Genomic DNA, 13,437 nt, shown 5'->3' on the forward strand with positions numbered 1-13,437 from the left:
ACCTTTGTGCACAGCTGGATTAAGCTTGTCGTATCTGTAAACTGGTTCGTTCCTAACTGATGTTCTGAACTGGTCAGTTGAATTGGTGAGGTGAAATCAGTTGACTCGTCAGCTAAACTGATTTCACTGATTCAGTTGACCTGTTCAGTTGGGCTCTTCATCAGTTGAACACTTCATCAGCTGGCCGGCTTCTGAAGGTCTTCTGCTGAACCACCTATCAACTGGACAATCAGTTGAACTGCTCTTGATACTTCAGTTGTCCTGGTTCAGTTTGATCGATCAGTTGGCACTTTCAGTTTGCTTCTCGATAGCTTCAATTTAGGCTTGGTAACTGGTCAGTTCGATCAGTTACAATATCTGCACATTCGGTAAATCATTAGAAACAAAATAATAAGTTTTGTTAACATCAAAAACAAGATTGCGAACATGAAATGTTCCAACAGAATTATACAACACCCCGGTCGATAAAGACTCGGGTGATCTTCCGGGTATTGATTCTATCACCTCTGTACTCACCGGGGGTCTCATCGTGGAGATTCCTAGCCTTTCCAAGCGACTGGCAGCAGCAAATATGACCTCTTTCTATTATGTGTTGCACAAGACCGCCATCATAAATTGGACTCCCTCAACCAACTCTACTGTGGTCACCAGACCACAAGCCATCACTCTGTTCAAGATTGGAACGGGTCGACCATTTAACTTTGGTCAGTTGGTGTTCAACACCATTCTACAGATTGCTGAAGGAGGATTGTTGGAACATTTCATGTTCGCAATCTTAATTTTGATGTTAACAAAACTTGTTTGTTTATTTTTAATAATCTATCTTAGTGCACAGATAGCTGAAACTGAAATAATCAGTTACGATCCAAAACTGAACCTGTCAAAGACGTCAACTGAAAGCAGCAACTGATCAACCAAACTAGACCAGTTCAACTGATGTGTCGTAAATGAGTTCAACTGATTGTTCAGTTGATAGGTGATTCATCAGGAGAACCTCAGAAGCCCGGCCAGCCGAAGGAGTGTTCAACTGATGAAGAGCCCAACTGAGATCAGTTCAATTGAACAAGAGTGAAATCATTTCAACTGACGAGTCAACTGATTTCACCAGCCCAACTGAAGACCAGTTCAACTGACCAATTAAGAACATCAGTTAGGAGCAATCAGTTGCAGATCAAGACAAGCTGAACTAAGTGGAATACAGATGTGCGCAAAGGTACAAAAACTTTTGTCCAGTCAAAGGGCAATAATGGATGTTGAATCAGAGCTTAAAGACAAAAGTGTTCAAGAAAGAACAAGACAAATTTCGAGGAATAGATTCAAAATGCAACGGATACAACAATTGAGTCTCACTGTACGATCAAACTTCGCGTCTATAAATAGAAGGTGAAGATCAGTGAAGACACAATAATACAACAATATATACAAAACAAGAGAGAAAAGAGAAGGGCACGCTTCAAAGTCATATCAGGTTAAGAGAGAAGCATTCAGCCCAGTCGAGGGAACACTTCAACGTGTTATCAGCTTATATTAGAAGCATATTTCTCTTAGTGTGTGAGAACATTTTCGGGTAATTTTCAGAGATCAGTTCTCACACACACACAGACCACCACTTAAATACAGTCTTGCACAAAGACGTTAAACTTGTGTATGTAGTCTTTCTCACATAGACATTAAAAAAGTGTTGACTAGAAGGTACTGTCTTCAGTCTAGTCTAGTCTAGGAGTTCAGTTTAGACAGTAGGGTAAGTCCTAGCTGGGTGGGTTTGAACAAAGTGTTGTATAGATCAAAATCTTCTAGTGAATCCTACCCGAGATGGTAGAAAGGGTGACGTAGGAGCAGTTGAAGTCTTCGAACATCCATAAACATATATTGTGTACTTTAACTGTTAACCCCTTACTTTAAACTGACTTGATCAGTTCGAGTATTTATCAGTTCAGTTCTCACCATAACTGAACTGATACATGCGAGAACTGATCCCACTTATCTTCAGTTAATTAGTTACACGAGATTAAAAGCTTTAAAATTTATCAGTGTTTCTTAACGAATGATTATTTCGAGTGTTTTCCACTTGGTTTTAACTCCAAACTCGATCTAATTCATCGGTGTATACAATCTTAAAACACGAGCTATTACAGCTCTTGGAGAATATTTTGTTTGAAGCACCACAAGGTGCTCACCAAACGATCCTTCAAGGATTGAAATCAACAAAGCTCTCATTTCCTTCCCTGTTATATAGCCTCCTAGAATCACAAAGGTTTGTCCCAGAAGCTGAGGATCAGTTGATAGATATAGGGGAATCACTGAAAACTGCCCCTGCATACCTCAAAGGAAATCGGTAGTGGATCTTCCCTGGTCTGCTACAGGTGTTGCCCTGAAGGCTGAAAACACAGTTCCCTCATTTGCTACTGGGGTTGCCCCAGGTGTTGGCAACATCGCCCCCTCATCATCATCCATTCCTAAAGGGTTTAACTTACTTACCACTTCCGAGATCCACACACAAATAGATTTTGGGCTCCAGCAAATTAAACAGGCAAAGGATGTCATCACCTATTATGAAAATCAAATTGCTGAGTATCGCCTACTTCTCGAGATAGGTGTGCATTCTGCTCAAAAATGGGGAGATGAGCCGCAAAAAATAGGACATGATGGTACTAGTACCTCAACTGGAGATGCTGGTGCTGATACATCAGCTCAGGTAAATGATACTGATGACCCAATTGACTAGGCCCCTGTGTTTTCTTACTTGTTTCTTTTTTTCTTCTTGTTTTCTGCTTGTGAGTGTTTTCTTTGGTATCCTTGTTTAGTATATGTGCTATGTGTTCCTTATTTAAATGATGAAGTAATGAACCCCTAGTTTCCTTGTCTTCATTTGACGTGTCTTGGTGTCTGGTGTTGGGAGTCAGTGTTGACAACACTGTTCTCAACACCACTGAACTAACATATCCAATTCAAGGAGAGATACACTCTAAAAACTCAGGGGGAGCTACAAACCAGTCTGTCATCATTTTTGGAAGTTTTGTCCAGACATGCAAAAAGGGGGAGATTCAAAGGAATCTTGTATTCCAAATCGATCAATATTTGATTCTGTATTCCAAATAAATTAATATCTTATTTTGCGTTTCTAGTGAATTGACTTAATCATTCAATAAGATTTGTTTCCCTAGATATAGATAATCTTATTCTTGGGAATTATTCAATATAATTTGGGAACTTATCCATAAGATATAAGATATCAGCGTTGAATAGAGTTTGATTCCAATTAAACTCTTGTATCCTTGTTTATATGTATGGAAAATCTATGGAGATTTAGGTCCAGAAGGAATATAAATATGGGAATCGAATATTGAATATGTGAGATGACGGGAGCAGAATTACTTACGGCCATTGGAGCTTTGCTGAGCCTGACCGAATTCAGTATTGAAGATTTGCATAAAGAGTTTGTGTGATTGACTCACATAAATCACTGTGTTGCTAACCTGTGTTGACAACATTGGAAAACAACATTGACGCAGAGTGTTGATCGAAGAGTGACTGTGTTTGGTTTTAAGCAATACAGTTTCGAATTTATGCATCTAATTTTTCGTATTAGTTAATTTTGATGTATTTTGGTTTCCTTCAGTGTCGAAGAATTTAGGTTTGTTGTTCTCATTAGTATTGGTTTGTTAAAACAATTTACATAATTTTCTTGTGAATTTTCGTGCCGTGAGACATCACACAAGTATTCGTACTTGTGCATGAATTAAACAACTGGTGTTCATTTATTAAAGTTTTCGTGTGTGTTGAAGTTTAATTTTCGTTGCAGTGTTGTATGCTTGTGTCGACAAAACTGAATACAACACCAAATTCTGATATAATTGTTTACAAATATTTCATGTAAGTTTATGAGCAACGACCGTTTCAATTTACATATATATGGGTAAACCCAATTAATACGTTAAAAATGACTATTTCATGTTCATGGCAATAAGTATTTCTATTAAAATGTGTGTTTTCATTTTAAAAACTATAGTAAGCAAAAAATGAAATGAGGTTGAAACATTTCCTAGGAACCCATGACGACCTTCACATGCTTGATAGCCAAACTGCCGACAATACTCCAGCCAATCACAACCCACCACGTATTTAAAAGCTAAATTTAAGAAAAACGCGGTTTCTCGTTTTCTAGCTACGTACTCAGAACACGCTTTAGTGTGTGTGTGTATAAGCGTATCCAGATATATATTTCACACGTTTTCCCAGCGATACTACTGAGCCTGCTGCCTCTCTTAATCTGTTTATCCTCATTGCCGCGAGGAAGAAGAAAGTGGGAAATCTCCGCTGGGGAAAATGGAGCCGTTTTACTATCTGGTGTTTGGGGCTCTGGCTGCGGTGGTGGCTACTTTGGAGCTGAGTAAAACCAACAAAGATCGGATTAATACTTCTTCGATATTTGAATCGTTCAAGAATAATTACTTGCTTGTTTATTCGCTCATGATGGGTAAGTGAGATTTTGTTGTGTTGTATGGGATCCGCGGGGTGATTGATACGGCATTCTGTGTCGAGTGATTTGATTTGATTTGATTTAGTCAATGCTGTTACTTTGTGTTTGTGTGTGTGTTTTAATTTGATTCCCTTTTTTCGCCATTCGATTTCGTTTGACAGTTAGATTGTGCTTCACTTTTCTTCTGTAAATGCTTTAGATCCACTCGACGTGGGGGTTTGTGTGAGGTGATTTTGGGAAAGTGAGCTGTTGAGTTGTGTTTACTGCTTGTGAATTGGAGTTTGCGGTGTGTGATCTAATGTACCGAGTGCTTGAACTTTTGGGATTCGAGCTATCTGCTTTGAATATGATGTTTGTGGCTGGTACTGAACATGTTGGATTCTTGGTGGATCTAGTTGGTTTTTGGGTTTATGATTTTGGCCGACGAAATGTATGGTACTCAAGAGTGTTATATTTAATTGCTTGTATGGTTGGTTGTGATGCCATGATTTATTGTAGTCAAATGTAGTGGAATATTCATCCACAAAATGCGGTGAACTACTAACTACTGATTATTTTAGTAATTGTATAACGAGGAATGTATTTTGGTGCTCAGATTTCCTTAATCCTTTGTGTTATTCGGAACTGTAATTATGATAATGCAATCTACCAGATTTGCTCTCGATGGGGAGCTTAGGCAATTCTTTAATTGGTTCTTCCAATTTTTTTGTAGATTATAATTCTTTCCTTTTCAATTTTTTTGGTCCTTCGAGATATTTGCAAACAATGATTCTACTTGTCCTGACGGTTGATTCCACATAAACAGCTGGTGACTGGCTGCAGGGTCCATATGTTTACTACCTTTACACTACTTACGGTTTTGGAAAAGGTGAAATTGGACAGCTCTTCATTGCTGGATTTGGGTCTTCCATGTTGTTTGGTACAATTGTTGGTTCTCTAGCAGATAAACAGTATGGCATCCTCTTGAGATAAAGTATATTTGCAATAATTCTTGCAAATTATCTTATTTGAGTATTATGATGAAATTGCAGGGGGCGCAAGAGAGCGTGTATTACTTACTGCATCACGTATACCCTGAGCTGCATGACCAAGCATTCTCCTCATTACAAAGTTCTGATGATTGGACGTGTTTTGGGTGGTATTGCCACATCGCTCTTGTTTTCTGCATTTGAGTCATGGCTTGTGGCAGAGCACTTCAAGGTGAGATGTCCATATATGTGTATATATGAATACAAGGAAATTGTCTCTACCTTTTCTATCATCTTGTGTCTTTTGCTCATCTGGAAAATTGCATTTGCTAATTTTCTTGTTAATAAATCTGTATTTATTATACTTATCAACTCATTTATTGTTGAGTCGAAAAATGATTGCCTTCTGTATAGTTATTGATTGAAATCATTGATTCAATATATATCTGCAGAGGGGTTTTGATCCGCAATGGCTCTCATTAACTTTCTCGAAGGCAATATTTCTCGGCAATGGTCTTGTTGCCATTTTATCTGGGTTGTTTGGAAATCTGCTGGTTGATACCTTGAATCTTGGACCAGTATCACCCTTTGATGCTGCTGCCATATTTCTAGCCATAGGAATGGCTGTAATACTAGCGTCGTGGACAGAGAATTATGGAGACACTTCAGAGAGCAAGGACTTGCTGACTCAATTCAAGGGCGCAGCTGTAGCAATTGCCTCTGGTATGCTTAAATCTTTTACATGAAAAATCTTCCTCTAATGAGTCAGTAGCTCTGTAAAGAGAAGTAAAGGTTACGTTCTTCGGTCCCATTTTTCCATATAATCACCAAAGAATTTAAAGAAGACAATGCAGTAACCTGATGTAGATACTTTTCAGCTGCTCCGTTTGAACTTCGGTTGTTTACTTCATTTTTTTTGCTACCACCAAACAGCAAAACCTGCTAATATATTTCTCTCTCTTGTTTAATTTAAATCCTTTTTTGGAACTTGATATTTGTCAGATGAGAAGATTGCATTGCTTGGTGCAATACAGTCTTTGTTTGAAGGTTCGATGTACACATTTGTGTTCCTCTGGACACCTGCTCTTAGTCCAAATGACGAAGATATTCCACATGGATTTATTTTTGCAACTTTTATGTTGGCTTCAATGTTGGGAAGCACAATTGCAGCTCGTTTATTGGCCCGCAATACAGTTAAAGTGGAGAGCTACATGCAGATTGTTTTTGTTATATCTTCTGCCTCGCTTTTGCTCCCCATACTGACCAATGTATGTCTGGTATTCTGATGTTATTTCACTTGATTTTATATTGTTGAACAATATATAACTCGTTGCTTCTCTATGGCAGTTCTTCATAACTCCTTCAAATGCAAAAGGGGTTGGCATCTCATTCTCAGGCTGTCTTCAGCTTCTTGGTTTCTGTACTTTTGAAGCTTGTGTAGGTATCTTCTGGCCGTCCATCATGAAGATGAGATCCCAATACATACCTGAGGAGGCCCGGAGCACCATCATGAACTTCTTCCGCATCCCACTGAACATCTTTGTCTGCATCGTGTTGTACAATGTACGTCTGTTACAATTTCACCTTTCCCCCACACTATTTGGTTAATTATTAGTTTTGTCCTTCCCACCTGCCCCATTCTTGATCCAAATCACTCTTCCTTCGAAGGCAGATTGCCACTTGCTGATCCAGTTGGGTATTTTCTTAACATGATAATAGAAAATGATTTATAGCTGATTTATGCCCAGAAATTAAGTCAAATTATAAATTCCCATTTCAACATCACGATTTTGGTGTTCCAGCCGAATATTGGATGCTAACAATCTCTTCAATATTTGTAGGTTAATGCATTTCCAATCACAGTTATGTTTGGTATGTGCTCCATCTTTCTCTTTGTGGCCTCAATCCTACAAAAACGGCTATCGGCAATTGGAGACAAGCCAAGTTAGTAACATGTCGACTGAAATTGACAACTATTTTGAAGTCTAATACCGTAAATTTTCAAAATAGGCGATAAAATCTTTATGCTCCCTTGTTCTAATGAGTGTTTTTCCTCATTTCCAGAGACAGAAGAATGGACCACGTTGAAAGAAAGAAACAACGAAGCTGAGCCATTAGATTCTGCTTGATGATTTTTATATATATTTTTTACTGTTTTGAAGTATCCATTAGCAATTTTATCCAATACGTATTATTTTTTGATGATTTATATTTACTTTAAGAGTATAATATGGATAGCCATTTGTTCACTACAATATTCTCTCCATATCTCCACTTTCAGATATTTGTTTATTTTTTTGAGCATAAAACTACGATTTTTATTGAAACTATCGATGGTGCCTTTTGCAAGGAGGGCGATAATGCTAAAACCCAAAGGTGACCTCCATACTCGGTAAAAAGTAAATTGAAGTGAGAATGGTAAATTAATTAATATTTAATAGAGATCAAATTCAAGATACTTTTCTTGCGATAGTCTGTTTTCATGTTCCAACAGTCATTTAATAATCACGATAATGTATATCTAATCAAAGCATTTAATTCATTATTTTGCATTTACTTCGTTCCTTCGGCTTTTGGAAACAAAACACGCATCAGGTGTCAACCAATAGTCCGTTAATGGTTGTTGGTGATGTGAATATCGTGTAACATTTTAGATTATATCATTATAATATTTTAATTTTTGTTCCGTCGTTCCTTTTAGCAGTAATATTAATTTTTGTAACATTGTTTTGGTGTTCTTGATTTTGTCACCTTCTGCTGAACACAACACATTGGCGAATCAAACTAAACTACAGAAACATCGCTTGATGTTTTAGACCTATATACAATAAATATCATGAGGTATGTCTCGCAACGTAAGATCAACTCATTAGTAAATGTACAGTATGTTTTAAACATGTTCCTAGTCGATTCAGCAACCTAAAATAAAGATAAAGATCACTTGAGCTTGAAACTAGTATTTGTGGTGTAAACCCTGTGTTTCATTGTTAATTGCATGAATATGTCCATTGATACATATTAGTGATCATTTGATGATGCGCTGAACAATCCTCCATCCGAATTTCCAAGTGGTTATCACTTATCAAGTAGAAAAGTTCGTAGTTATGATTGTACACCATTAGCCCTTTGACCCGAGACAACATGAAGGCTCTGCGTACTAGCACTGCACTTTGACTCGTTTACCGACTCATTGAAGGTCATCAGGTAGCGGGGTTGGGTGTAGTTTCGAAACACTATGATCCAATACATTGTAGTTGAGGATTCACTGCTCGCCCATGAGTGAAGATACTTTATGTGATCTGATGAGTTAATAGTGCAAAATATATCTGGCGAAGCAAGACATGTCCATTTTGGAAAGATGTTTTCTCGGTTTCATATACCAGTTCAATGTTTTTACTGAAAGATATATCATATTGTTATCAAATTCAATTGCAAATCTTGATATACCAATAGTTGTAGATTCGATCAAGATATATGATTTGAAGAAACTGTAGTGTACGCTAATCATAACTTAATGTTCTTGCAGACATTATCAATGATATCTAGAAGATCATGGGACGATACTACGATATTCTCTTACCATGATCCGATGAGTGTAATCATATTTGAGTTTTGACATTTTTGATCAAGGGGTTGATGAAAAGAATGTGGTTAATTAGGGTAAAGCTCGATAAAAACAATGTTATTCTGAATCAAAATGAAGTTGTGAACCAACATTTAGTTGTATCTTTAAACCATTGAGAATCACATAAATATTGGATTCCGTGTTCCTGTTGAGATAGTCAAGTTCAAATGTTGAATTTGACGACTATAGTTTGATTAAATAGATTTATTATATAGGAGTTTATAAGTTGATTTCAAATGTTAGAAGACATGGAAGTTAGTTTAACAGCTAACTAAGTGAGGAAAGTGGATCTACTTGTTTTAGTAAAAGATTTCACAAAACTGCAGCCGCAAAAAATGGATGAGTACAAAAGTCCTTCGAGATTTTTATTTTTTATTATATGAACGAGATTTTACCCTTGACATATCGACGTTGTTTCATTGTCGATCATGGTTATAACAAGTTCACAATTATTTATTTAGTAATTTTATAACAAGGAATGTATTTTGGTGCTCAGATTTCCTTAATCCTTTGTGTTTTTCGAAAATGTAATTATGATAATGGAATCTAAACGATTCGATCTCGATGGGGAGCTTAGGAAATTCTTTAATAGGTTCTTCCAATTTTTTTGTAGATTAGAGCAAGTTTTTCTCCGTCGTATTATTTTTATTGCTTAAACCGTGTTGAGTAATTTAATTCTCACCTCATTTGAAATTCCAAAAAATTAAAGCCCTTGAAAAATTGTTTTTCGAAAATTTTAAAAAATTTCTTGCAGCTGCCAAGATCAGCTTTATAAAAAAAATTGAAGGCGGGGTTGTGTGCCCCGCCCGAGACGTGCTGCTCGAACTATTCTGGCATCGAGTAAACACCCTGTCTGAATTGTTCGGGCAGTGCAAAAAGGGATACGGGCAGGTTGACCGAGATCGTATCGAGCAGCCCTACCCCACAATGACTCTTTTTTAAAGCCTCAAGACGATTTTATGATTTTTCAAATCTTTTGGATCCATTTGATATTTTTATGAAAATTTAATCAAATTAACCTTTGAAAATAATTTTAGATAATATTATGGAATTTTCTTACCAAATAAATAATTAGAATTAAATTTTAATTATTTATAATAAAAATTGTTTACAAAAAATTTAATCATTAATGAATTAATTGTAGTTAGATAAAAATGTTTATTTTTAACTTATTAATTTATTTTCAATTATGGCGGTTAATGATAAAATTACAAGATACATGATTTGTTGATAATATATGATATTATTATTTTAATATAATATTTGATATTTTATAGAAAAATAGTGATCAAGAGTCATGATCAATTTGCTATGTGTATATTATGATATTTTATATGTTGTGTTTTTAATTATTTGATAATTATTTAAAAATAAGTATGGTTTATGGCTCGTTCTCACCCCTTAAAATTTGTATCACAATGTGTCATGTAAATTAAATAAATATTAGATTTAGTGGGAGATCAAGATTTGAAGATGACTGGCTCAAATCCTCAATGGTTTGAAGATTGAAGACATGTAAAATATTGAAAACTTATGTAATATTGCATTTGCATACGTGCATTTACCTAGGTTGGACATGAATCCTTATATGGCTAATATGGATCAATTAGCGATCAGTTATCAATAATTTTTTTATTATTTATAATACATATGATATATTATAAATAATTAATATGTGTGTATGTGTGTTATTATTGATATAATAACAAAAGTTACATGAATTCGAAAAAAATACAAACAAACATGTCAAGAAATTTTAAAACTAATGATGAGAAAAATTTTAAAAATTATAAATGTTAGGCTTAATTTAATTGTGGTGATGAGAATCAAAACCAGTAGGTCGCAATAGCTATAATCAGAAGACAATATAAAAGTAGAAGCTCTCGTATCGCATTAATACTTAAACGGCTTAGAAAACCAGAAGCAGAAGATAGCTTTAAAAGCAGAACTTAGCTTAAGCAGAAGTTAACTTAACGTCTTTTGTTTGAATCGTTACAGTCTTAAATGATACCGTTACTTTACCTAGTACTAGTGTTAATTGCTCCATTAATGCTCTACAAAGACATTTAACGCTCCTTACTAGTTTTGGTATGTAACAAGACTGATTACTCTGAAGCTTTCTGCAGGACATTTTTTTAGGTATTAAAGCTGATTTTACTCAGGAGCCTCAGAAGCTGTTTTTGATTATAGACGTTGGACTCAAGCTTTCTATATATATATATATATATAGAGGTCAATCTTTTATAGAAAATAACATTATTATCATTATTCACGCAACGATTATTCCAACATGAGTTTTGAGCTATCATCAACTAATTATTTTCAAGCTCAACATACAGAAAAGCAGCACACGCTTTATTATCTATATCCGATCTTCTGAGATCATATTGTGCTGCTGTTTCGTAAATCTCTTCAAGCTAAACACTTTACTATATCTTATTGAGAAGAGTTTGTAATCTGGGAAAAAGTCTTTTCCAGAACTTTGTTGTATTCGTTTTACTGAGTTGTGTAAATAAGAGTTTCAGTAGGCTAAGGATAAGCCCTACTGAAGTGGGTGTGTACAAGTATTGTACTGTAATATCCAAAGTCTTTTAGTGATACCTTCTGGAAACAGAAGAAGGGGAGACGTAGAAGATTTTATCTTCGAACTTCCAGAAACAACCACTGTTCAACTGCCTACTGTTTTATTGTTTCTCAACGTACTCCACCGGATAGTTTCCACACTTATTATTGTGATCTGCTGGATTTACATTCGAACAAGATTAGCTATAATCTCTAACAGGATTCTAGCACCCTTTGGAAAATCGTCCAACAAAGGAAAGAGTTTATTCACTTCCCTCTATACTCTTTATCGATCCCCAACAAGTGGTATCAGAGCAGATTTTTCTTGTTCTAAATATTTACAACAGATATGGCACACTTCAGCAAACTACCCATGTTCTCAAAAGAAGATTTCGATGACTGAAAATCCAGATGCAAGCTCATCTTGTAGCTCAAGACGATGACATGTGGTTTGTCATTACAGATGGTACACTGAACTTTTTAAAGCCTAACACTGCTATTGCTGTTACTGAGGGGGCACCTCAGATGGTTGAGAAGCACAGAGGAGAATGGACAAGTGAAGACAAAAAGAAAGCTAATCTTGACAATGTTGCGAAGGACATTCTCTACAAAACTCTCGACAAGAACACATTCAGTAAGATCAAGATGTGTCCTATTGCAAAAGAGATTTGGGAAAAACTCATCCAAATATGTGAAGGAAATGAATAGACAAAGGAGAATAATTTGTCTGTAGCATTGCAGAAATTTGAAAATTTCAAAATGAAAGTTGGAGAAACTCTGAATGAGTTTGATGAACGTTTCAGCAGTTTAGTTAATGAGCTAGCAGCTCTGGGGAAATAATATGGCAACAGAGAAATAACATTCAAAGTAATGAGAGCTTTACCCAGAGAATGAGATGTAAAAACTATAGCTATGAGAGTATCTAAAGATCTGAACAAGTTATAACTACACGACTTGTTTGCAGACTTAAAAGCCTATGAGTTTGAACTGGAAGTGAGAAGTGGAGAAGAGCCCTCATCAAATCTACCTACCAAGGCTCTTACTGTTACTGCTACTGCTACTGCTACTGTTGCAATCGCTCCAAGTGCATCACCTGATACTGCCATTGAAAGCAAATCTGAAAAGATTGTTGAACAGATCAGCAACGATGCAATGCCTTTATTTGTGAAGAAATTTTTCAGATTCATGAAGAAGAATCATCGAGCTTCGAAGAAGGATTCACCACCTGGTGACATGGCGTGTTTCAATTGTGGAAAAGTTGGGCATTTCATTGCTGATTGCCCGAAGCCAAAGAAAGATGATCAGAAGAAAAAAGAATATAAGAGGAATGACAAGAAATCCAGAAGAGACCGCAAAGCGATGATTGCTGAGGAAAGCAAATCTAAATGGGCGGATTTTAGTTCTGAGTCTTCTGACTCAGAAAGTCATTCTAGTGATAGCGATGCTGAAGAGATCAAATGTCTCATGGCAGACATTGAATCAACCTAGACAACTGGAGAGGTATTTGACTTTGATTCTAATGAATTTACACGAACTGATTTGGTTAAAGCACTGCATGACATGTTGGAAGAATACTCGAGACTTTCTCAGTCGTTCAAGGAAGTCAAAACTGAAAATCAAAACATAAAAGATCAAATCAGTAAGTTCACTTGCTTGCAAGAGAACAGCTGTAGCAATCTTGAAGTTGAGATGAGTAAATTAAGAACTGAGAATGACATGGTGAATGCAGATTACCAGATGATGAAGTCTGAGAATTAGAAGCTATCGACTCTGGTAAATGCATGGAACAAGTCTTCTGTTTC

General features: G+C 36.0%; 1 protein-coding gene across 1 annotated transcript; it reads left to right on the plus strand.

Moving 5' to 3' along the window:
* The first annotated feature begins 4,223 nt into the window (after window positions 1-4,223).
* LOC142524760 (uncharacterized) lies at window positions 4,224-7,714 on the plus strand. The gene is made up of 8 exons (XM_075628851.1): window positions 4,224-4,477; window positions 5,286-5,430; window positions 5,512-5,680; window positions 5,901-6,171; window positions 6,451-6,716; window positions 6,796-7,011; window positions 7,290-7,392; window positions 7,513-7,714. Exons 1-8 carry the CDS (start codon window positions 4,327-4,329, stop codon window positions 7,575-7,577), a joined length of 1,386 nt encoding a protein of 461 aa, XP_075484966.1. The 5' UTR covers window positions 4,224-4,326; the 3' UTR covers window positions 7,578-7,714.
* Window positions 7,715-13,437: the final 5,723 nt, after the last annotated feature.

Source organism: Primulina tabacum, chromosome 14 (genome assembly GCF_025594145.1).
Source record: "Primulina tabacum isolate GXHZ01 chromosome 14, ASM2559414v2, whole genome shotgun sequence".
NCBI classification, from domain to species: Eukaryota; Viridiplantae; Streptophyta; class Magnoliopsida; order Lamiales; family Gesneriaceae; genus Primulina; species Primulina tabacum.

Bases quoted from the DNA above. Each gene is read 5' to 3' on its own strand.
- LOC142524760 (XM_075628851.1), top strand. From the start codon at position 4,327: ATGGAGCCGTTTTACTATCTGGTGTTTGGGGCTCTGGCTGCGGTGGTG. The intron at 4,478-5,285 runs GTAAGTGAGATT...CCACATAAACAG, and splicing joins TGTTTATTCGCTCATGATGG to CTGGTGACTGGCTGCAGGGT. The intron at 6,717-6,795 runs GTATGTCTGGTA...TCTCTATGGCAG, and splicing joins TGCTCCCCATACTGACCAAT to TTCTTCATAACTCCTTCAAA.